Source organism: Venturia canescens, chromosome 1 (genome assembly GCF_019457755.1).
Source record: "Venturia canescens isolate UGA chromosome 1, ASM1945775v1, whole genome shotgun sequence".
NCBI classification, from domain to species: domain Eukaryota; kingdom Metazoa; phylum Arthropoda; class Insecta; order Hymenoptera; family Ichneumonidae; genus Venturia; species Venturia canescens.
In genome coordinates this window covers 23,774,436-23,801,469 of record NC_057421.1, presented here as the reverse complement: position 1 = coordinate 23,801,469, position 27,034 = coordinate 23,774,436, and the positions used below count along the sequence as shown (strand labels likewise).

Here is a 27,034-nt window from a genome sequence, read left to right as displayed (position 1 = left end):
TCGATCGATTTGAACTTTTATTGTAATTTTAATAATCAATGAAACTGGGTCGATTAATTAAATAGTTCAATTCCTTCAGATTAACTGGGTGGTTTTTCCCTTGATAGGCGCATCCGCGTTGCCTCCTAGCCGAATACTCGGAACATGAAATCTTCAATAATTGTCAATCGTCCTTTCTAGAGCGTAGAGAACGGACAATCGGGTGAAGGCAGACCTTTGGATTGCTTCATGGCGTATTCTTCGACACAACCTTTCATGTTCGTTCTCCTGTGATCCTGAGAATGCGCCGTGCCAATAAAGAACAGTAGTCCCATCAGAAGGAACAATATTACTTCAACGAGTTTCATAGTCGCCGTCTAATTTTGGACTTTCTGGAATTTAATCGACATCGTGCTTTTATACGACTGAAAATCTTGTCAATTTTTATCAAGCGGGCGGTTCAGATCATTCACGTACTCGTCAGATTTCAGATAATTTCTGTGTCGGCTTATTTCGACAACGAGTTTAAATTATTTAATTAGAGAACTCTTGGGATTAATGCTATCATGTTTTGACGAAAAAAATGTAAACTCGTCGGCACTCTGATAAACCCAATTGTATCAAACGTCGGTCTCTATAAGGGGTCAACGAGGTCAGGGAATCCTATAGAAATATTTATCCCCCAGCCAACAATCGTTAACATCCAGAATAATATTTTCGTTGTGAAACAAACTTCGTTCTTCGATATTCGGACGGAATATTCGAACGATCTTTGCGCGTTAAAGAGCGAGCTTGGACAATCATTTTTGTCCGAATCGACCTCGTATTCGAAGAATTTAATCACGTCGATGTTTACAACCACGTTCGTGGTATTCCCCATCAATTACACGAGTGTCGTAACGATCCGGCATTTCAGAGTTTCCAGAAAATCGTTGAGGAAATACCAGTTGAAATCGATTCTTTATTTTTGCAAACGTGAAGGAGAGACCTACGACAACTGATACAAAGTGCGAAAGAAGAATGTGTACTAGCTGAAAAGTAGAGAAATTTAAGCACAAGCAGGCACTTTCTATGAGTATTCGACCGAGTAAAAATGTTCATTGCGCCAGTGCTAATATCCTATGACGAATTTCATGCCACGGCTAAAATATCTCGACAAATATAAACGGAATTTTCGCTGAGTAACTTTCTTCGTTGGAGAACGTGCGCGTTTGCTCGCGTGACCCACCAGGCTCGCCGTGTTCCTCTTCTTTTGATCTCTCTTTGTACACTTTTATCCTGCCTCTTTGGTGCAACGGTTGCACTGCTCGCTCTCTACTCTCGCACGTTCCTATACACTTGAATAATGAGTTCAACCTCAGAAGCACCTTTGTGTGTGTGTGTGTGTGTGTGTGTGTGTGTGTGTGTGTGTGTGTGTCTGTGTCTCTCTCTCTCTCTCTCTCTGTGTGTGTGTGTGTGTGTGTGTGTGTGTGTGTGTGTGTGTGTGTGTGTGTGTGTGTGTGTGTGTGTGTGTGTGTGTGTGTGTGTGTGTGTGTGTGTGTGTGTGTGTGTGTGTGTGTGTGTGTGTGTGTGTGTGTGTGTGTGTGTGTGTATTCGTGTTCGCTTGAATTTTCAGTCGAAGCTGTATATACGTGAGCTGTATATTTCGATATTTCGCCTTTTTCGTTCATCGCGCGTCTCTTTCTCTTTTATAGTATTTAATAGCTAACCGTGCTGTTATACAGGACGTGCTATGGCTCGACATAATAGCGTGAACCGCGGTGGCGGTTTGCCTACTGGCTCCACTTAACCCGCAGATATAAAAACGTCGAGCGGGGGGCTTCGCGCGCTTCGGTTAAGTGTATTTCAAATAACGCCGCTTTCGACACATAAAATTAGCAAAATTCCGAAGCGACGGACGCCCATCGAGAATGTAGGAGGATCAATCGAGTGGAAAGTGCGCATGAATCCATTCGGCCTCGTTCTCATTAGATCATAGAACAGTCAAAACGAGATTTTTTTCGATTAAAAGTGAAAGAATGGAAACGGTACTGACGTTTTTAGCACGGGCGTTCGGATCCGTTGGGCGATTGGTTCATCGAGATTGAGTTGTACGAGATCGCGTTTTTCAAAAGGAAACCGCATGGTGCTGCTGCGGCAGAGCGAACAAAAGCGAGGCCCTAAAGCTCCATTGTGAAAAGTACAAGTGTGGCACGCTACATCCTTTCTTCCGTATCGTTCGACGCAGAAAGACGTCCTTAAGGAGGTTCAAGCGTATCTTATGGATAAATGATTTTCCAACTTTGCAGCACATGACGCTGAAGTTTGCAGCGTTGGGGTCCAACGAAATGATCTAAAAAACCCTCCAATAATTCCAGCAGTTCTTCAATTTCGTTCCCTGCTGAATTTGCAATTCGTAGATTTACAACCTGCACCGATACTTCGCGAAACAAAAAATTGGTATATTACACCAATTTTTGCCGCCAATGTGTCGTCTTCGCACGGTACAATTTTTAAAACAGAAAGCTTAAGACAGTGTTAAACTTCTGGCTGAATATGCCGATGATTCACCGTCTCGAAATTGAGACATTTATTCTTGAAGTTCGCTATTTTTTGAAAGCTTCCAGACTTGTCATTTTCAACAATGAATATCTCGGTTACCAGACGGTGAAGCCTCTCCAAATTTTTCACACGTAATTAAGCGCTGTTCAACAAGATTCCCGCAAATTTTCAATTCATTACTCGCAATAATAAAATCTAATGTATTCTCCGTATGGTATCCTACATACGTTGCTTGAACTTCCTTAAACCATTGCACTCTTTAGCTCGATCGAAAAAAGTTGACACGATAAAGAGTTCCAAAAGAATCCGACGCTCGATTCCTACACGGATTATTTTCTCCTCGAGAAGTGTCGTTAACAGTGAAAATTTATTTTCCTGCTGTTCACGATCAACTGCGTAAAACCTGTAGAAATGGGGACGCATGGGGACAAGCCATAGAATCGGATAATGAAGGTAGACAAAAAGTTTCAGAGCGTTAACGCGCTCTTTTATCATCGTCGGTACGCTATAGCTCAGCATTTGATATACTCGCGGTGCTGATGAGAAGGAAAAACCGTTTCTTGTGAAGAGACAAAAAACCGCAAAAAACCCTGTAATATTCGCTCCGCGGTACGTGTGTACCTAATACGAGCATAACAAAAGGGCGAAATGCCCATAATCGAAGGTGAGAATCGTTCGAGTTACGCCTTTCTATTTGCCACACCGAATTTAAGTGTATACATACGTGCATGGTCACTAAAAAAAGTTCCAAGATTACGCGATTTCGATAACATTGTTTTCCCTCATCCGCGCGGAACTTCTATGACGTTGCTGTGTGGATACCTGCGGGCTCTGTGGTACATACAAGAAACGTCGCAGCCTCTGTACTTGGTCAAAGACGCTACAAGCATATGCATGTACGTTCGGGCCCGCAACCTCGTTATTCTCGATGCCGCGCCGGCAGGGTTCGACGGAAAAGTTTGTCCTTCGAAAATGCTGGTGTATCATTATTGTATACACGAAAACAAAAAGCCATTAGCATAATACGAAAACTGCATTGGCATCGAACTTACAGTGTTCTTTGTCACCATGTCTACGCCAGAATCTCACTTGCCATTCGAATCACTAAATTTGTAGTCGGACGAAAGAATTGCACAGTTAAGAAAGGGAAAGTTTTCCTCGTTGAAAATTATTTATTAAATTTTGTGAAATATGAAAACGTCGATTTCAGTGTATTCGGAAGTTTCAAACTCCCACGGTATCGTGATTACGTTCCTATCACTATTGAATGCCTGCATAATGCACAAGATGCGTTTTCGCCCTTTCAAATTCATAAATAAAAAAGGTCTCATTTCAATTTCATGCTATTCGAAGTCGAGCACGGTTGCATGAAACTCTGAGATAGTAATTCTGAAACTTGCCTTTGAATTTGGCCCCCATATTATTCCATGTTGAAATATATGCGTTTTTAATGCGACTCGAGGCAAGCCTGCAGATGAAAAAACCAACCACCGGAGATATTCTAGCGCACTGTACTCTTTCGAATCGCCACGAGAGCGTTTTATGATCCTTTGATAATTCGACCAAACGATCAAACTTTCTCTCTCATGTACGCATACATCCATTGGTAGAATTATAAAAAGTTCATCATTTAATTTCGTTCAAGCGACACAAAAAATCGACTCGAAAAAGCCTTGACCGAAAACACGCGTCATGGAAAAAGGCCGAAATCATATAATCATACAGGAGAGGAACGCGGGTGGTAGGAATAAATGAAATGTGGGAACTGCATCGTTTTAATGGGGTCAACGCTCACGCATTGATGAGTCCCTTTTGTAAACCGCGTTGAAATCGTCAAGCTGCTGTTTACATTTCGTACATTCCCGTCACTCGTTTTCGATTTCTTTTGCACTTTTACTCCGGAGAAATAATATTTAAAAAGCAATTCAAACGACTGCGTCTAAAAAATTAAAATTTCAATGTTTTCCCACCGGAAATGATACTAAAACTTGATGAAAATTCAAATCTGCCAATATCGCGACATTCTTCGAACGACTTTTCTATTCAGAGGAATTTTAATTCGAAAGAAAATCTCAGTCGCCGTAAACGTCGGGAATTCATTTTCACAGATTTTATAAAAAAGTTCATAATCGACGAGCTGCGTTGAGAATAACTCTGAGAGGAACAAGCCGCTGTACATATGTATCTAGTAAGGTAATATGAGAGCATTTGTGACAGTACTCCGTGCTAGAAAAGATCGCATGCAATTGTATCCTTAAAGCAGAGCCAGAATAATATAAAAGTAAATCAGATATATATGGTTATTGGTATAAAAATAGAGCTGAGCGGAATATGAGCCAAGTTGGAGCAAAAGTCTCTTCATCGTAAAGCGAGCGAAGCAGGGTCTTTCGTTCAATACATTCACGTGAGCCGGTGTGTTTATTGAAGTAGAGAAGTGCCTACGCCCTGGAATTCTTGGCTCTCATAGATGCATTTGAGATTTTATTGCATTTATAAATATCCGTTTATACGTTATCACATCGGGACACTTATTGAACAATCTCGATAAACGAGAATTTATTTCGAGCACATAATCCACTGTGAAATCTCGTATTAGTTTTCTGCTACTTTCTCATGCGAACGATGCGTTTCAAACGACAGTCTACAGTGATTGTGATATATTTTAATCTCATTGCCTCTCTCAACTACCAATTTTATCGCACAGCTCAATAAATGAACGAATTTATATCGAAATCGACAAGAGTTTTCATTAATTGACAAAAAGTATTAATTTTATTCTATTTGTTTTTCATTGTGCAGTCTCATGGCCCGTTCAATGATCATTGATTGAGTGATCCAATGGGATACTACTATCAATCGGAAAATTTCACCCGCCGAGAGTGTAATTTATCTCATAAGCTGAGCCTTCGTTCAATGATTTGATGAAATTTCAATAAAATGTTTAACTGTATGCACTTGCGATTGACTTAACAACTTCCACGATTAAGCCACTTCGTTTTCAATGCTCCCCTGCTGCAACTCTGTCGATATCGATCGGTGAATGATCGCTGTAAATTAAGCCGCAGGGTTGGCGGCCCGATAGGACACGACATTAGAGAGCGAGACGGAAAAACGTGAGAAGGAGAAAAGATAAAATCGAATACGTTGGCAAAGTGATGAAAAAAATAATCGAAAATCATAATATTTTCAAATTTCACAACCCATCAGAATAAAATCTGCTTTATCACTCCTTCGCTTCGTGTTTCCGGAACGATTCAGAGCCTTTGAGAAATTTATTGCTATCATCTTTTTTTTTGAAATTACGACTGAAACGTCATGTGGTCTCACGTTCAAGAAAGGAATCACGTCGCTTCGAGGTCCGACAAGCGATTCTTGCACTTTCATCTCATTGATCGTGAATCGCGTGCAGGATGCGCGCTCCTCGTCTACTTCCACTTTTAATTAACTTCAGAGGAAGCGCTCGCTTGCCGTATCTCTAACTAGCTGATCTGAAAATGACAATTAGACATCCAAGTGTGTTTCGGTTACGTAAACCCACTTTACGGCGCATTATGGAGTAAGAAATTCCATTCAAATATGTAAGACCACGTAGGGATTTCCCTGAGATTATTTCATGCTTAAAAAATTTACTCAAAACTATGCATCGAAGGAAAATAAGACTCGATTTAAAAAATGCATTTTCTTTTCCAGGCGATGACATCGATCTCCTGGTTCTTGAGATTCTTCAGCGTACTTTTGTTGTTCCGCAATGTCGCTTCGCAGCCTGGTAAGTTCAACGGCTGTTGCATTTTTAACAAATCTCATCGTAAATGCATACGAAATAAAAATTAAAAACAAAAAAAACATCATTGAGAAGCTTAGCAGATGCCAAACCTCGATGGCAAATCAATTTTCTTGATTCTTTCTTCACTCAGTGTGGCTGGTCAATCAGACATGTCTAATGTTGAATATTCTCATTTCAATATGTTCAAATCTCCAAGAAAAAAATAGTTGTGCGTTTTTATATTTGTCTCTTGAATGACTCATACAGTTCAGGAACTTATGGACAGATTTCGAGTGAATTTTTCGCAGGAAGAAATTCATGGACAAAGCTCTGAAAACGATCTCAGGTTGGAAAGTTTGAGAGACTTTTTTAAACCGCTTTTTCAAGCCACTGCAATTTTGTCTCTATTCGCAACACAAAAACCTTTGTATGTCTTTTTTATTTCTATAAAGTAGTAAATCGCTTGGGAGTTTATGATTTTTAATATTTTTGCAGCCACGTTTCCTTGAGAAAGGTCCGATTTATTCGAAACTTTAAATTCTCCTGCCAGCATATCTGAATCCCGTTTTTCGAGCAGTTTTTCTCGATATCATTTCACACGATCGGTTCGGACGGACTATGGATTCAGGTAGTCACAATTTAGTAGCGAATGGCGCCACGTGGTGTGAGAGCTTCAAGAGCATTGTATTCTTAGAGAAAGGTGTTAACTTCACCCCGATATTTCAGTGGAGAAAATCCAACTTTTCGTGGCGAATAAAATTTCATTTGCCATTGTTGGGATTATCTATGTATTCGGAATCGGGCAAAGCCGAAGGCACGGCGAGCAATAAAGTTGAGAGGGAAATACATTTCTTTCTTCACTTATTTTTCCACGACTCGAATCGCTATCATTCGTTATTTATTTTCTACTCTCATTAATGTCAAATGAATCGTGAGTTGACCGGATGAAAAAATCTCTGTGAAAATCCAACAATTGAATGACATTTTTTCCAGTTGAAGATATTTACAAAATAAATTTCATTGCAATATCCCGTGCGTTTAAGTGATCGAATTCCAGTGCGATTCGAAGATTGATGGGCGCCGATCTCGTTTTTCCTTGCAAAAGGAAATCGTTCTCCGATCGTTTCCAAACGCGCTTTCAACGATATCCATCGTTATTCCTCAGAATGACGTATTGTGTGTGTGTGTGAGAAATGCTAAATACTTTGAGATCGAATGCGAAAACGTTTGCGTGGGAACGAGATAATGTACGGATAGCGAAACGCGCGGCGCAACTGCTGTGTCCCAAGTACACGTACACTTAAAAGCAGACACATTTGAGTCTGCATATTGAAACACACTGAATTACGTTGAGAGCAAGACCGACATCGGAGAAAACCCGAGTAGCAAATAGACCCAGCGACTGGTCACATTCATCCACGAACTCATGTGTATGTGTGAGTTTTAACCACGAGATTTACCAGATTCGATTCCATTAACGGAGCAAATTCTCTGGACTCCCAACACCGGAAGTTCCAACGCCGGAAGGCATTCCAGGAACCGAAACTCCCGATAGCAGTCGTTCCACGTGTGTGCCATGGCCATGTGTGAGAGATTTAACGATTGTGTGCTCGACACGAGGACTAAAATCCCGTTTTTGTCAGTCAACTTCGACCTCGATGAAGCTGCAAGTTTTCTCATTCATGCACTCTAATGAACTTTTCTTTCTCCCCGATTTTTTCGTTCCAGTCTCTCGTTAGGAATAAACAATAAGGAGAAAAACTGGTGGATTCGTTGCGATAAACAAAAAACGACAATTTCAATGCCATGGAGCTCCGCTTCAAATCCGATGATAAAAAACGCTCGATAATCCTCCTTTTCACGATTCGGTTGCCCTGAAAATTCGTATCATTGTTTTGAATGATAACACATAACGGCGCTGACACACGGGTTCGCGATAACGCTGCGAATAACCTACGTGAACTCTTTTTCTCTGTCGCACTCTATTCCTCCCTCTTCGCGTACGAATTTTTTTTCCATCGCTCATTGCACCAGTCAACATGTTAACGGGCACGAGTTTTCGTGTAGATACAGTTTCAGTGGTCACGCGGAGCTCCGCATTATCCGATTTCTCATATCGAATGGATTCATGTGTATAGCGAGCAAAACCCAATATCGCCGTTCCATACCCGTAGCAAGAGTTACACGATATATAAGCATGTAACGAGTAAACCGCGAGAATCGTATATTTCAGCTCGTAGCTGCTCTCGAGCTTGTAAAAATCTGAATACGGAGATATAAGAGCGTTCCGTTAAGAGGATAGCGCATGGAAAGAAAAGGAAGGATTTACTCGGAGTAGAAAAAGTCTGCAACAGCAACGGCAAAGTCTTCTGTCGTTGCTTTTTTCGCTCTTGATTCGGAGCTCGCCTCGCGAGCTTGCAGGCCTGCAAGCAAGTTGATTCATCTATTTTCCGATAATAAGCCTTTGACTAGGAAGCTATCACTGTTCCTGCAGTAATGCTTCGTAACCATGGAAATCAAGCTGACATGGCACTATTCATTTTTTCGCAGCCAGCAGTTATGATTTTATTGAACACGACAATAATTTTCGTTCCCTGCAACGTCGTATGCAAAATGAGAGAATGAATCGTTTCGAATATTTCAATTTCCTCATAGAAAAAAAGTATTTTATCGAATCCACAGTAATACTCTATGCTGCATCTCAAGATAACGCTCGGTGTCAAAATCTCCACGTTTCAGATATAGATCGTATCGAATTTTATAGGAATTCCTTGGGTAGATGAATGACTACCGTTTAGACGAAGTATAGGCACATATAACTGGATAGCGAGTCGTAAATATGAATATAAGGAAACACATTTTCGATAAATCACCATCGGAGTCTGCCGAGAGCTATAAAATAGACGATTTTCGTATCCTTTCTTATTGCTCACTCTCATTGCAAAATCGCCATAGAAAAGCTAACTCAGTAGCTCAAAGAGAGGTCCGTGTACAGCGTGAGACGAGGAAAACGAACGGTGACCTATCCCAAGGCTCCGTGGCACTCGATCTTTTGTGCTTCGTGTACACCAGGAGCACTCCCGATGATCGATAAATCACGCTAAATATACAACTGTACCTAACTGTATATTTTTATCCCTGAAATCTTACGTGTTCAGTTCAACTTCAAAAAGCTGACTCGAGTTCATGAAAAATGTTCTAACGTTGTTTGGGGTAGGAGAATTCGATAAAACCAGGACAATGTTCCATTCACAATTTCTTTTGACCAAATACCCGGAAATGAACGAATCAATGAGAAAGATCGAAGAAACAACTTGGAAAAATAAAAGAAAATTTAGAATAATACAAACGGCTTTCATCACCACACGGAGAAAACGAGATCGAAAATTCTGTAGGAAAGTACTAGGGAATGTCTCGGGGACAGTGTGTACGTACTGGATTGGAGCATTAATTCGTTTCGTTCGTTGTAATTCGTGTTCGGTGTATATTCGTGCATTTACCATAGAATTTACAATGCTGACAGTCAAAATTTGTGATTTATAATAAAAATTTCCGCTTATTAGTAAGTGCTAGTCTGACACAATGGAGAAAACACTCGAAAACAAAACAAAATATAGTTCTCGCGTGCATCACTTTTAGCTATCCAAAGTTGTTTGGAATTGAAGGGACGAGAAATTGGAAAATTCAAAAAATGCAATGCTGTTTGTAATCGGTGCCTGAATACTTTCAAAATTCTTGAAAAATAATATATTCCTTACTATATAAAACGAACCCGTTTTCTCCGTCCACGACGATTTTCGTTCCTTCTTTTCTCTCTCAATGGACAGAAGATAAGATCCTCGTAACTATACAACCGTACACGTAACGCAATTTTTCTGATTATCATGATCGTGCATATTGAGTAATAAATGCCAAGATTCAGACAAAATGACTAAAGTATAGCATCTACAAAAAACTCATCCTTCTGAAACATGTGTTTCCCTTTTATTTCTTCTTCCCACGTTACGTGGGAGAGACGAGGAGTTTTCATCCGCATGCGTAATAAAATAGTAACCGCGAACATGCACAACCGGTAAATTTTTATGTCTGATGATTCGCCGAGCTTACGAAACGAGTCGGCGACACTTTCTTTCGCTTTTGTTCTCATCGGAGAAACTCGCTTTTCTCGTGGAGTTTCAAAAACTTCATCGGAATAAAAAAAAAAAAAAAAAAAAAAGAATCATGGAAAGTTCGCTTTATCATAATAAACATACAGAATAATATTGATGACCTGCTGTCTCTGACCAATTTTTAACGAAAAAAAAATATTTTTCTGACCTAATTGTTCGGAACGAACCGCCGCAATTGCACTTTCATCAACGCATACGCTGGTCATTCACTTCATTCAATTTTTAGCGTCAAAAAAAGACTTTCGAAAATCTTATGATTATAACCTTCGCTGTCGTGACCGCGTGCTCTAAAAGTGAGAAAAATATCGGAGAACCAGGTTTATTAATGCCTCTGCGGGGGCGTCCGTCGGATGTATCTTAACCACGACCTGACCCACGTCAATTATGTGCGTGCGTCCCCGAGTCATCGGGCCCAGTTACTTTCTAATGCACGTTTTTGTGCATGCCATTGAAGCTCAAAGACTTTCTATCCCCCATAGAATTTTGTTTTCACTTCATTATCCCACGTCCCAACATGTGAGGATTTAAATATCAGTAAAATACTTTAAAAATATAACTAAATAATAAAAAATACTTTTCGCCATAAATAATGCACAACTCCATGAATATTTTTCCAACATAAATAAATCTTATCTAACATAAGTACCTGGCAGAGGGTTTATTACCCAGATCATTTCTGCATGTCTTTCGTCGCGCGAGCAAGTCTCATGAAAATACGTTGGAATTCCCCTAATGACATTGCCCACAAAAAATAAGTTGACATTCCAGTAGCTCAACAATTTCTTCCTCCCTCGCGACTATAAATCTCGTTCAACTTGTCAAATCACTCGAGCGAATAGTCATCTCTAACTTGGCTTCTTCTAGAAAAACTTTCTAGCCGTTGGAATATGCACAGTTTTGAAAAACGGAAATTGTAGGATAAATCTCAGACGCAAGGAGGTCACGCTCTCCGAATCCGTAGCTCGGGATGAGGTTACGAGGCCATTCTCTGCGAGGTCGTATCTTCCATGCGGCTCAAAGAGGTACGGGACTCTTATACGCCCGAGGATATCGTTGGAGAACAACAAAAGATCTTCTTCTCATTCTTCCTCGAAGAATATAGGCAACCGAAGTTTTCTCCACCTTCGATCTCCTATCCGAAAGGTTATACACCTTCTAGCATCGTTAATAGCAACTTTTATATTTGCTCATCCAACACACGAACGAAGAGAATATGGCAACGCAGCCTCGACCGTAGCATCCGCGGTTCGTTTCTTTTGCATTTAGCTCTTCCATCTTCGTGAATAATCTCCCATACATTCGCCGTTCTATCCTGTCCGACATTCGAGTCTCTGCCCGATGACATTTACCTCGGTGTACATTGTTGTACGCCCATGTGCCTCCGGCCCGTGATGCGAGGGTATCGTCTGGGCGTCGAATTCACAAAACACACTCACTTTGGTTCAATGAACATAAAGTTGTCGATCCAATGTAACACTTGTAACGTCCGAAGCATTCCCAGTATCTGCTAATCAGTTTTCGACCCACTTCAAACGCAATAAATTCTCACGAAGAGTCACATCTCAGTGCAATGACATCGTTGAAATCATTTGAATGAAAATTGTTGAGTTTCGATGGATGATTTTTCGCAAGAACTGTCACCGATGACTAAGTGATTTTGAGAAAAGAAAACATTCTCATTGTAGAAACTTTGAACGGATTTATAGTCTCCAAAACGTCGATGTTGCTCCATCATTTTTGTTGACTCGTCACTTTTGATCAACCCACAAGCATAGTTCGAGTGTTCTGTCGCTATACTTGACTGTCAATGCCACACCATCCCCGGAGAAAATTGAATAATCTCTTCGTCTCGGATACGTGTGAAAGAATGAATGTCCAGTGTCCCGTTACGAGTAATCTGTCGTCGACGAGCAGCCTCGTCGAGTTTGCTTACTTGAGTTTCATTCGTATTCGCTTATTCACGCTTCTTCTACACGAGCGACGTGTTTCTTGCACCTGGCATCATGGAAATCGCTTTTTTCCACCTCGACATTGTTACAACATACTCGAATAGAGGTGTTTGCATCGTATCGCTGAATACATCAAATTAATGGGGGATTTTCGTCAGAATCTGCTGCGTCGCGAGTAGCGAGAGAATTGCAAGTTATTCGATAAAAGTTGAAACAACCACGTGTACAGTTACAAATAACATGTATTGTCGCTAGATTATCTGAAATTCTGAAATTTTCTGCAAACGAGATTCAAACACAATTTAAAAGCAGCCGAACATCGTGCAAGTGTAGGTACGAGGGATCGTGCCAAAAGAGAAAGGTCGAGCTAGCCGAAAGGAAAGAACGTTGTAGGCAACGGTGTTAAACGTTTACGTGTGATGTGTATGCACGACGTGTACGACGATGTACAAGGTGCATAGTCAAGCGTCATAATATCGGAACTCGCGCCGCCAGAGGATCGGGAGATATTCGCACTTGGCTTGGGCCGTGGAGTAATATGAGGAGTCTTTAAGACTCGGATCAACGGTGAATCTTGATTATCTTGCAACTCGTACACAAGAGTGGGGCTCCGGGAGCGCGTTGCATCTAATTATTAACCGTGAAGGACGCACATTAAAACTGGTTATGAGTCGTTTTGTATGCGCGCGCGATATATGATGTTTCGAGTTTAACAAGTACAAACACTCTTCTCAACACTATGATGATTGATAAATCGTATTTTTAAGAATGTAGAACTAAAGGCCTGGAGACTGCCGAAAGACTCTTCTGCAGGCGGAATATATATTGGGGTGCAACGTGAATATTTGAGAGCCTGTAAAGCCTCCGAGAATATTCTCGATGGGATTTCCATCGGAGCTTTTATGAGAAAAATTTATATTCATGCCATCACGGTCCCGACACTGTCGAGTGAATAAAACAGTTTCCGGAATCCGACTTCCGGAAAGAGTTTCCATTGAAACTTCAGCAGGGAGTGATTAGCTAATTCATCATTAGTAGTCAAACAGGAAAACAATAAAATCGGTTGTTTTTCATCGGGAAATTGGACTCTGAAAAATCTCACGAGCGAAGGTAGATATCGTTCGAGAATAATTCAAAAATATTTGAGTCAAAAGTTGAGTTAAAGAATACAAGAGTTAGAAATATTGTGGAACCGAGTAAAATTTCCAGATTCGTGAAGCTCCAAGATGGAACTATTCGCAGAATATATATTAAATTTTGGTTCGGAGGGCGAAATGAATGATAAGCAAACCGAGACGCAGTGATTCGAAGTTATTTAATAAAATGATTCCCGATGTTCCATGAGAAAAGGATTTAACGGAGCGTGTGGTGGGTACAGCTTAGAACATTAAACCGTGCATAAGGTGCAGCTGTGGTATCAAATGGTGAAAACGGAGCTCTGGGCTCTTCGTATTAATTCACTGAAAGCATAACCACTTGAATATACTATAGCAGGTTGCCCGTGGTTTGCATGATTCTCATCAGAGTCTCGTTCTGAAGTCTTTATTGAAACTTACTGCACTTCCGATCCCTACATATTCTCCAATTCCCAACACGAATTCTACGTGCTAAATCTAGAGTCGCGGTAGCGACTCTGAGACAAGTACATTTATGTATGACGAGTCGCTTCCAGAGAGTCTTTACCGGAGCGAGAGTGTTTTTCAGCTGTTTTCGATAACACTCAAAATTTATTTCTTTAATAACTGAATAATTACAGTATTCCAAAGAATCCTGCAAGATGACGTATTTTTTATTTTTTTTTATCTTTCGATCGCGACCTCTACGAACTCTGTAGCTTAACGCATTGAAAAGATATTAATTATTTATTTTTTAATTTCATCAAAAAATGTTGCATTTTTTCGCACACATTTTTGATGTTTATTTGTTTTTTCTTTAGTGACAAATCTGGTGCCATAATACATTTTATATATCTATATATTTTTTTCTGGTGTCATAATACAAATTGTATACCTATATATTTCCATGAATCTGTTCATGCTTCAAAAATTTGGAAAGTGACAGTTCCCCGTTGTATTCAAAATTTAAGCTGTCAATTTCACGAAATGTTATCGAATCATTCAGAGATTAAAGGATACCACATGTTCGTTTTACCAAGAAATCTGAGTCACGTATTGTGGCCGAATCTTTTTTTTAATGTTCTTTTAGTCGGTGTGATGCTATCGTTTAATGTTCTTTTAGTAGGTATGATGCTATCGAGTAAATCGTTGGATTGGGCTTTTTTTTACTCGTGCTTATCGTTGATGATAAGCATTGGAGTGAATTTAAGTGAAGAATGCGCCAAATGTACATTCGTACATTTTTTATTTTTTGTATGAGCAAAACTTGCAGGAAAAAAATAATTACGCGCGTCATCGTACGAGGTTAGAATGATGTGTCGGTGCATACGCAGTAGAGAAACGATCTCGACCCCTTTTCACCAAGGGCACAAGCAAAATCCATCTCTCGTAGGTGGCTTGATAGTTTTCGATTTCTAGGTCGACGGCTCCATGGTTTTCGATGTCTAGATAGATTTCTCCCAGGTTTTCGAAGTCTAGGTCGACAGCTCCATGGTTTTCGATGTCTAGATAGATTTCTCCCAGATTTTCGAAGTCTAGGTATATTTCTCCATGGTTTTCGATGTCTAAGTATATTTCTCCACGATTCTCAATGTCTAGGTCGACGGCTCCAAGAATTTCGATGTCTAGGTCGATGGGTCCGTAGTTTCCGATGTCTAGGTATATTTCCTCATGGTTTTCGATGTCCAGGTATATTTGTCCATAGTCTTCGATGTCTACGTATATTTCTCCATAGTTTTCGATGTCTAGGTATATTTCTTCATGGTTTTCGATGTCTAGGTATGATTCATGATAGTCGTTGCCATTCACATCGACGGCTTCATAGATGTCGACCCTAGGTATATTTCTTAACGGCTTTTGATGTCTAGGTCGACAGCTCTATGGTTTTCGATGTCTAGGTCGAAGGCTCCATGGTTTTTTATGTCTAGGTCGACGGTTCCATGGTTTTTGATGTCCAGATCGACGGCTCCATAGTTTTCGATATCTAGGTCGACGACTGCAAGGTTTTCGACATTTAAGTCGGCGCCTCCATAGTTTTCGATGTCCAGATATATTTCTTCATGGTTTTCAATGTCTAGGTATATTTTTTTCCACTGTTTCCGTTATCCAGGTCGTCGGCGCTATAGTTTTTAATGTCTAGGTATACTTCTCCATGTTTTTCGATGCCTAGGCATATTTCTCCATAGTTTTTCATGTCCAGGTATAGTTCTCCATAGTTTTCGCTATCCCGGTCGACAGTTCCATAATTTTCCATGTCTAGCTATGTTTCTCTACGGTTTGCGATGTCTAGGTTGATGGATCCATGGTTTTCAAAGTTTGGGTCGATAGCTCTATAGTTTTCGATGTCCAGGTCGACGGCTCCACAGTTTTTGATGTCTAGGTATTTTCCCCGTAGCTTTCGATGTCGAGGTCGATGACTCAATGGTTTGCGATGTCTGGATATATTTCATCATGGTTATCGATATCCTGATCGAAGACTCCATGGTCTTCAATAACAGGGGAGATTTCAAGAACCCAGAATATCGTGAATAAATATCACCGGACACTGATAAACATGAAACTGTCAATCTAGATACTGGAACCTAATGAAACATGATACGAGATGAAAAAGATAATGAAACATGGAAACGTCCTCTCAAACATCGAAAAACAATGACAATAACAGTGTTAACATGGTAATCATTGAGAGATTGTTCTCGACCCCATAAACTACAGCGACCTAAATATCGAAAACTATGGAGCCGTTGACCTCGCCATCGAAAGCCGTAGAGAAATATACCTAGACATCAAAAACTCTTGAGAAATATACCTGGACATCGAAAACTATGGAGCCATCCCCCTGTACTCCTGTTTATTCTTATTGAACTGCTTCAAGATTGGTGGGCTTGAAGACGCTGTTGCAATAAAAGTAGCGCTGCAGCGCTACAAGAAAACTATTCACACGCTTAATCGCACGGAATGCACCCTAGTTCGGAATAAATTTTCAAATAAAATGTATTGTGTATGATATAAATATTGAATCCAAACGGAAATGTGTAGAATTGAATTGAATATTATAGATGGGTATATTTGTTGAATATATCTATTTTTACAATAATTCAATTTAACACATTACATTTTTGATTCTTTATTCAATTCTCATGGAAAACATTTTATTTAATAACAAATGAAGAATTTATATTCGTCTACGATATTTGTTTGATTATATACTCAGATTTCAATTCCCTACACATTCCATTTTCGTTTCATTTGTTATATCATATGGAAAACATTTTATTCAATAATTCACGAGAAATTGGTTTTTAAATATCCTTTTACATTTTAAAGGAGATTTAAATAAATAAATAAATCCATGCCTCTGCATCTTTGTCATGGCGACAATTTTCATCAGCTCTCCAAAATTGAATATTATCAGATTTGTAGATGATCATTATCATTTTCATTATGCTATTTTATCAAAAATTGGATAGATTCCATTGAAAAATATAAATAAAATAACCCAAGATAGGAGTGACGAATAAGATCAAGGACTACAAAAATATCTACCGAAGAAGCAAACCCATTGTATGGAAAAACACTAAGAAAGTTTAATTCTAGTCAAGGGCTCGACGCATTGAGAAAATTTCTGGTGGTCTGAAAAGAAAATGATGATAGAGATCTTGCGATTGTAATTGCATACGTACAAGCTGGTGACAATGGTTTTGAAATTCTCAGACTTTTGGATACTTCTATAAAAAAATGTTAATAATGCCTGTGCTGTGTGTTCTGCCGTGTAGTTTATGGTTGTCAAGTAAGCAGAAAAATGTTCATTATTGACTTGAATTTAAAGAGAACTTTTAAAAGTCTTACGACTATTGGATGGAATCAAATCATTTGAAATGTCATTTATGATTAAAAGATTTTCTGATAAACGTTTTTCCAAAGTAAAACAGTAATTGCATGTTTTCGATTGCAGAATCTTGTAACAATACGAGCCGCTACCGCGTCCCTTGATCCCCAGTGCTGATAAATGTGGAAGAGGCTTGTCGCAGCTTCACTATTTCTCATTCGTCATTTATTCATGGTATGCTATCGAGTCAGAGCAATGTCAGATGGTTCCGCTTGGTGGTATTTTTCATTTCACACAGAAGTTTTGGAGACTTTGTCGTAACGAACCAAGCTCATGGATTCCCAAAGTATTAGAACTTGTTACGTACACTTTATACTCGCTTTTCTTGTGGAAGGTCATTCCTCGGTCATTCGAGCTTTACTCGACGGACAGGGAATTATTTCTTGTATTTTCCTCGAGTTGACATATTATTTTCACACCACCGTTCATTTCGTCCTCGACACCGCGAAATCTTGGGTTTTTGAAAATTCAGCCATAGCAAAATTAATGCGTGTTTTTTTTTTCGTTTCCGGTCTTGCAGAGTCTTGTTTCGCGGTACAATAATAGGAAGGGACCCGGAAATTTGCCTGGTTCAAAAGCAAAACAGGCAAACGAACCGGCAAACATTTTGTTGATCCGAAAGAAGGAGTGATAAAAACGTTGTATTCATCATTTTTAATCATTACCTTTTAATAAAACATCCTAAAACAGAATATAAACTGCACAACTGATAAACTCGTTTAGCGTCATGTTCAATTTTAATTAAAATTCTTCAGTCAATTGATTTCTGAAGTAATATTCAAGTTTCAATTCGATTTTTTGACGTCGATAGATTTTGCAGTGGAAAGGGTGCACAATTTCCTAATAATACTTTTAACTTCAAACCGATACGGAGTGATTTTCTACGATCGCAATATTGGTACATCTGTTCGGAAGAACAAAATCAATTGGTCAACATGGTTTTACAAAGTCTCGGGTGCCTCATGGAAATATTCCAAGCTTTTGGACCTCATAATAAAAATTCTCATCGCTTGTCCAGATTGTGTGAAATCTCAACTGATTCATACCAAGACATTCCTTGAGCCAGGGGCTTCAAATATATAAGTGGATACTGACAATGAGATTCATGGGTCACTTGTGAGAATCGAAAAATCCGAAATATTGTCTGAAACCTTGTTTATCAGAACTTTCGAAAAACACGAGAAACATTCTAGATTTAGGTCAACAAAATTTTGCTCAACGACCATTTTTCGCAATTTTCACCTATTTTCACGGTATTTTGGAATTCGGCTTCAGCATGTCAAAATAAATATATAGAGAGAGATGGGTGTAGGTGAATATATAAACTGCTTTATTGGGTGATCAGATGTTTCAATTTTATGATCATTATTTCAATTTTTCAATGTATCCCATAAAATTTCAGATTTCGAGTACACAAAAAGTCGTCAAATAAACCTGCAACACAGCACGAATGCTGTAAAAAAACTAGAGACAAGTACATTTATGCCCTCTGGGAAGTCATCTGTAAAATCATGGAAATCAATGGTCGTAAGACTTTAAATCCAAGAAACAAAACGTTGTTAAATAAATGCAGAAGTTGCCGAGCACATCGCACTACGAACAAAAGAATTACAAAAGAAGAAAAATAGGACACAACAAATTACAACCACAAAGAATACAAAGACAAAACATTACAAAAACAAATTGCGACTAAAATAAATTAAGATCATAAAAATTTTAAATAAATTACCCACGGAAAAAAATTATATACCAAAAAATTGAAACAAAAAAAATTTGGCCGTTGTACTTGGCGTTTTACTCGACTTTCGAATTTGTGAGTATAAGATACAGGTAAATTAGATAATATTAGCTAGAAAAAAAACGCCAAGTACAACGGCCAAATTTTTTTTGTTTCAATTTTTTGGTATATAATTTTTTTCCGTGGGTAATTTATTTAAAATTTTTATGATCTTAATTTATTTTAGTCGCAATTTGTTTTTGTAATGTTTTGTCTTTGTATTCTTTGTGGTTGTAATTTGTTGTGTCCTATTTTTCTTCTTTTGTAATTCTTTTGTTCGTAGTGCGATGTGCTCGGCAACTTCTGCATTTATTTAACAACGTTTTGTTTCTTGGATTTAAAGTCTTACGACCATTGATTTCCATGATTTTACAGATGACTTCCCAGAGGGCACAAATGTACTTGTCTCTAGTTTTTTTACAGCATTCGTGCTGTGTTGCAGGTTTCATAATTGATTTTGGTTTCAAGGAATAGTGTTAAAATTAACCCTTCCTTTCGGTTCAAAAAAATCTATTATTTCTGAAAGGCAATAGGAATTTGATTAAAATTCAGTGATTAGGAGGAAAAATATTATAATTGATTCGGAGCAAGACTAATCTCACACGAGAAGAGAATTTTCACGAGACTCGTCCGAGACGATGATGTACTGCGTGTCTTGCTACAGCTTGAGAATTTGAGAATTTATTGAAGAGACATAACTATAGAATTGAGGTAATCGATATGATAGTTTTTGAGGAGGAACTTTAGAAAAAAAAACAGGAGTGAAGAATCGAATAGAGCATAGAGATTATCAAACACAAATTCAATATGATTATTCCAATAAAGGTGTAAATTATAAAGAAACGTTAAATTTAAGTAGACTACCTGACGAAATCTTGATTGACTGTAATTCAAGCGAAGGAAAAAATGTAATCCATTAATTCATCTCCATCACTCGTTCGTTTGATTACACAGATGTAAATCTCGTCACGTTAAGAAATCTTCTTGTACTCTGGCAACTCAAGTACAATTTGAAGGATGAAGACGTAGTTATAACACACAAGATATCGATATTAGATAAATTGATTGAATATTTCCATGACATAAACTTTTATGTCCTTTTTCACCGTTCGTCGGAGAAAAACTGTCTCCAAGTAAACAAACGTCTTTACTTCGTTTGTTCTTTTTTTTTTCACTTTTATATTTATATTCATCGATATATCCGAACTAATCAAAGACAGTGTGACCATCTTTCCGGTCAACATCAATCGATAATATTAATACTCAATTCAAATAATGAACCATTTATCAAACAACAAGCTTTTTTTATTTTATAAAATCTTTTAAACAAATGGCATTATTGATATTTTGATTTCACGTTTGTTTCAGGCTTGTGCGAAGAACTGAGAGGCCAGTCGAACATAATTCTCGACATCGAAGAGAGTCGGGGCGACGGTGAGTGCTTCCTGTTTGCATCTTTCGATCTTTATTTTAAAAATCTTTTCACCCGGACGAAAAAACGTGATTCTATACAAATTGTAGGTTCCGCATATGAATAATATTTACGATAAAGACGTCTCGTGGCAGGAGAAAATTTATGTGATTAGAAAGGCAGGTATCTCAGTGTCGCGTTCACAAGCGCGTATATATCTGTGTATGCAATCAGCTCGCAGGTATTGGAAGCGAGCGCGCGCATCTACAAACCCGTGGGCACAGATTACTAACGGATTTATGACAATTTTCAGCATCCACCGATACGCATATATATCTGTCGTAGTAATGATACAGATTTCTTGATCGATCTTCCAGTCGACTGTCTCCCAATGAGCAGTTTGCTTCTTGTCATTTCTCTTTTTATTTTCCCAGCGCAGCGCACTGAATCATAGTGCGTATGATCTTTGATCCGTAATCACGAGATCAATCTCTCTGGCAATTTGAGGAATTTTTACGCCGCAGTGAGCAATAACTCCCGGTCGAATTCGTCCCAGTATCCAACTCATTGAAAAATGTTTGGACCCTGTGCAGTTTCATAATCTTCTTGGTGGTACAAGATTAACTTTTTGTCCCTACAAGTTGACATTTATTATATAAACGTCATATACGTACAGAAAGCTCCAAGTTGTATTACACCTGAGAATAAATACGCTCGAATTTAAGCTTGCGCGTGCGAGTTTCCAGAGCCCACATTACAGGCCAACCACGCATCCGAGGAAATAACGAGCGCTAATTAGACACGCGTCTATAGTGTCCCTAACGAGTTACATTATTCCATCTTCTCGAGTCTCCAACACGATACTCCGGTCTTGTTTTCGCCCTCGCTCGCCGCGACTACCATTCAAGGCGCCCCAGTTCATAAAGGGTAACATCAATTATCCGCTACCGATGAGGCTTCGCGGTGAGAGCGTTCACCGTATCAGGAAGTAATTTTCCAAGCCGCTAGCAGCATCAATGCTGCCTCGCTGTATATTTACATGTATGCACACTCACATTCGTTTGGACATACACTCGCATGTGCCAGACGGACTCTTCTGAGCAGCTTCGAAGCCTCACGACCAGGAGTCTCTTCTTTCCACGCGTATTCTTCTGCTCCGCTTCCCCCTGCGAATATACACAGATACAAAACTTATATGCAATGAGACATATGATGCGCGTACATCGATGTGCATCGAGAAATCTTGGCGTTCTCTCGCGCGCCGCATGTCGAGAATATATTGCGAACTCGGCCCACCGCGTCCAATCGCCATCATTTGTTAGTCCTCGATGATAATCTTGGCGCACTAGTTGAATCGCTCTCGGTGCGCGCATCAACGACCGCCGACGAGGGCTCTTCCCGTGCACCATTATAATAGTATATGTAACATATGTAGCATCGCGTCGTACTTCAGAAACCGGCAGTGCAGCAATGCACGTATGTTGATGCATCCTCCGGTACTGATCGCACCGCACCGCTCGCGCAGATTCTCATCATTCTTCAGACTCGCTTTTATATCCTTGCGCCATGTCGTTAGCTATGCAAAAATGGGCATGCGCGCTCGATGATACTGAAACGGGAGTTCCTGATTTCTTTCTTGAGAGCGTTATTTTTACTGAGATTAACGAGATCCAGATTTTTTTAAAATGGAAGTTAGCGTCGGGCGCAGCTGGAAGCGTCCTGGGCTCTTGCACATTTTATTTTCTTTTTTAAGACAATAACTATCGATTATCCAAAGTAGCAGAGAGGAGGCTTTGCGAGTGAGTAACGATCAATATTTTTGGCAACTTTTTTTACAGCGTTCGACCAATCCACCGTGCCCGAAGAGCTTCCGGTCTCGGGTGATCCCTACAACGAGACGACTCTCGAATTGGTCTTCCCCGGCAAAGCGCCGCTCTTCACTCTCGAGGGAAAGAAACTCAAGCTGTTGCAGCCCCTTGACAGGGACAGCGAGAATCTCTCGCACGTCGTCTTTCAGGTGAGAAGAAAAAGAAACAAGTTTTGTTTTTTTACGAAGCCAATAAACTTTGAATCGATGAGGTTTTGTTTTTATCATCAAACCACTGAACTTATTATTAGTTTCAGTGATTTCCGGGCTAATAAGCTTCTTTGCTGAAACGTGCGGAGCCAAGATGTCAATAAATTCAGGCATAATTACACGTAAAAAAGTTTCAAACGCGCGCGTTGCTAAAGTTATTCACTGACAGACAAAGTCGAAAGGATCAGAGCGAAATCGCAGGAGTTTGCAGCGTTTCGTTTCATCGCTTTGAGAATAAACGCTACATTCCTTGCGATCCCCCGGCATTTCGTGACGTTGAGAGAAACATATAAATAGAGAAGGAGTGGGGATTGCTCTGTCGAGGGAATCCTCGCGCGCGCTTTATACTCCCGTCTAACGGATCTCTGTCTCGAGATCCAAGGAATCTCGTTATTTTAGCTCGTTCCAATAGCTTTTTTCTTCTCGTGCGCCTCTTTCTCTCTCGTTTCGTATTCTCAATTCTCCGAGGAATACGAGACGATTGAGCCACCTAGAGGCAGAATGACGTCTGCGCGCGCGCTAAAACCTTCGTCGATCTGGCTCGTCCCGCGACTTTTTCATCTATTTAACAAACCGATCCACACCAAAAGACATCGACGCCTTGTTGAATATTTCCTTTTAAAGATCCAAATTGCTGGTAAAGAAATTTTATTTTTATCTGTCGCTCTCCACGTAAGATCCTCGCGAAAAACGACGTTAGCTATTCACATCCTCGGGAATCTCGACCTTGCGTGAGAGCGCGTTCATCTGAGTAAAATTTCTCACGAAATTTAATAATCCAGTTATTTTATTCGCATGCATGTCTCGAACCATGAGCTCAACGGGTTTTCCCTTCATAACTTGATAAAATTTTGCTTCTTATTCGAAAGCTAATTGGATCACAATTTTTCTCACAATTTCGTAATATATGCATCGGAATTAAGCAAGATGATGCATTACTTAATGAGATTAATTGCTTTAAGCCTGACACAATTGAAATACTTCAACTCCATTGCTAGCAAAAAACATCGTAAAAATGTGTCTATATGTGTTTTTTTAACTTTCAGTTAACTTGCACCGTAAGAGCAACGAGCAAAAAGCGAATAATTCCGGTCATTGTTCGAGTCTCCGACGTAAATGACAACGCACCGAAGTTCGTCAACACGCCTTACGAGACGACGGTACCGGAGGTGAGTCTCGAAGCGATGAAACATCGATAGAATAACAATGAAAATAAATTGATTTACGCAATCGCACGTGATGATGCGGGCATTAAAAATAAAAAAAACGTAATTTTTTCTTACTTCCGCGTCACGTCCGAGCTCCGACATTCGTGAAGAATGAAATCTCGCTAAACTTGTATTTCGGCCAAATCACCTTTCACAATTGACCACATTTTCCTCCCTGGTGGTGTTCATCCAACGATATTACCCAACCAGCAACAGGGCAAGTTGAGAATCATGAAAAAAAAACAACGAAACAGAGAAATAGCCTCGTAAACTATGGCGATTATGACGCTCATTACGGATAAGATATAATGCGAGTACGGATAGGATGATGAATAAAGCCCGCAGGGCCGCGAGGTCGTCTTCACTCGATTATTCCAGCCTCCCTCCACTCCCTGGAGATCATTATCATCGCAGCGGTTCGTCAAGTCCCGGGCGATGCGCTCCGAAGTGCACCGGTCACCGCATTACCTCTCGTGTACACCAATTATCTGCTCTAAACACTTCGTACTAAACCTCGTTACGGTTTTATCCGATTATAGTTTCTAAATTGTGCGATTAGCCATTTCCGCAATCTCGGACTCTCGGCGCTCTAATCAGTTTTGATGCGTATAAACGCCGAGGAAAGTCAATTGTTTCCTTATTCCGTAATTTGTTTTCGTTGCAAATTTTAGTAGTTTTTTTGGAAAGACGAGCTCGAATCTCTGCAGATTATGGCAACCCAACCTTTCGTTGATCCTCCCAATCTGTCCGAGGCGAACGATCCTTAACAGAAAAACCAGCGCCCTGAACGCGTCCAGCGAATGTCGGTAAACGAATAATTATCTAATTACAGCAATAAATTAATGACGATGGTATAAAAGCGTCTTTGTTCCAAGTAGGAAATCATTTGTTTCTCCCATAACAACCAGATTCGCTTAAATAAGCCCGCGGTTTTTTATTCTTGTACAGTTACCTGAAAGGAATGCATGCACATTATGTGAATTCTTCGTTTTCTGTATACGGTAAAGATCGACATAAAATGCTCCCATTTTATAACTTCTCCAATCGCGTCGTCTACGGAATAAAAAGTTGGCGTCGCTGACGTTTCATTCTTTTTCTTGAATCGTCCCTTCCATTAGGTTACTCAACAATCCTGGAGGTCCGTGGTTTAATTGGTCCGTGGTCTTGATTGCTACAAGATTTACCGGAGTGCACTCGAGTCCAACCGAGCTAGAGCACTAGCAGACTTGCGCGCAAATCTCTCAGATCTTGCGGTCTTGTCGGCGCACGTTATATTCAGCACGTGTGTACGATGTCCCATGATTCCTCTGCTGGACTCGAGGATTTTCTGCCATTTTCACCAACCGTTATGATGGCATTGCGATTGCTTGTATTATAGCCGAACGTTCAACCAGTAAATACCGGTTTTTAGGTATAACGTCGCAGCGTCAACTCGCGGTGATGACTAAAGAACTCTGACAGTTGAAGAAATTCTTTCTCTTTCCCTTTCTGCCTCTTTCTATATCCCGCTCACTCGCCAAGACTCTTTTGTGCATACGATGAACACGTGTTTCCTTCCGTATACAACACGATGGGAATAATGCGGATACGAAGGATACGGGAAAAGAAATGTGCGATGATGGATCGCGGATGGGATCATTTTTGCTGCTGCCTTCGATCGATTTTTCAGCATATAATGATCCGATTCTCTTCACGGTTCGCGGAAATAGTTCATCGTTAGGATGCGAGATTTACTCGACGACTCGATGGCCTGTAAACACCTATAAAAAAACTTTTAATCGAGCATAAAACGTCATCGCCGTCGAGCAGACTTCGTTGTTAGTTCATTCTTTGTATATTTTCTTCAGGAAATGGAAGTCGCGAATATCTTTCCCGAAAAAAGCGTCATTTTAAGGGTTCACTCGTAATGGTCTTTCCGTATTCGGATTTCAGTTGACTCCTGTAGGATCAACGATATTCCAGAACGTGGAGGCGGTTGACGCGGATGCAGGTGTCAACGGCCTCGTTGAATACTCCATCGCGCCCGGCGACGGCACGGGAATTGGGACGGGCAATGGAATTGGCAGGAATAGGATAACAACCGCTGATGGTTATGGTTACTTCAGCATCAATCTTCCGCACCAGGGCCAAGTCACCGTAAATCGTACACTCGATTTCGAGAGAACGCAGCGTTACCTCGTCACGATCCTGGCTTCGGTGAGTTGATCCCATAAATTTATTTTCGAAACGAGAACAAACAATTCATTGGGAAAATGCAATTACGTTATACTCTCATTGGAGGACTGCTGCGGGCGTGTCGAATTCACACGATGGATCAACAACACCGCCAATTATCGGTTGTCTCGTGTATACCACACACGCTCGATGCCCGGTGCGAGACTGACCTTTTCACTCTCGATCTAAAAGCGCTTCTAAAACCCAAGAAAATCACGTTTAAAAATCAACTTCTAAATTACACACCTCCGATAAAATATTCAACGAATACAAGGTGTGCGCTGTGTGCGTCTGTACTGCCTCCGCATTTGAACGGGAGCATTATCTCTCGTGCGCTGCGCGCTTTTATTATACACCACAACGGCAAAATCTATTTCACTCTCGTAATATTTCCGCGAGTGCTACGAAACTGTAACTAGTCTGATCTTTTTACGTACTTGTATACGTCTGAGATATTACATTCCCCGGCAATTACATCGGCTGTGCCAACTCAGACGAGGCCGAAAGTCTATTGAGAAAAAATTCACGAATTTAGAACACTTCTTCATTCCCCTTTTACCACCTTAGTGCACTACTCTTTAAAGAAAAACGGGTTGAAAGAAAACATGGCATTTCTACACATTCGTTATTCACGTGCCTGGGTATTGGGGCTTCCGTCACAATTTTTCATTCTCTTTTCGCCGACTGTACATCTGCTTTTCAACGTCGGAATCAAAAACGTATAGTTGTCCTGGCATTCAAAAACTTCAAAAAAATCTGCTGCAACGATTTTCTATGAACAATTAGACCTCAACCATCGCTCATTTTTTACGTATCCGATCCAAACTTTTTTGTTACATTTTCATAAAAAAACAAATCATCGAATGTGATCCATAACAATTGATAGGTTTCCATCCTAAATAACCTCGTCCAAAATAACCTGGTAAAATAACCAACGAACAA

At 39.9% G+C, this 27,034-nt stretch overlaps 1 protein-coding gene across 1 annotated transcript in view; it reads left to right on the top strand.

Moving 5' to 3' along the window:
* Window positions 1-27,034, top strand: part of Cad99C (cadherin-99C) — a 136,871-nt gene that overhangs the window by 86,573 nt on the left and 23,264 nt on the right. The window contains exons 2-6 of the mRNA XM_043433525.1: window positions 6,211-6,286; window positions 20,551-20,616; window positions 22,432-22,610; window positions 23,717-23,839; window positions 25,811-26,074. Of these exons, the coding sequence (XP_043289460.1) occupies window positions 6,211-6,286; window positions 20,551-20,616; window positions 22,432-22,610; window positions 23,717-23,839; window positions 25,811-26,074 (708 nt within the window). The remainder of the gene's footprint in view (window positions 1-6,210; window positions 6,287-20,550; window positions 20,617-22,431; window positions 22,611-23,716; window positions 23,840-25,810; window positions 26,075-27,034) is intronic.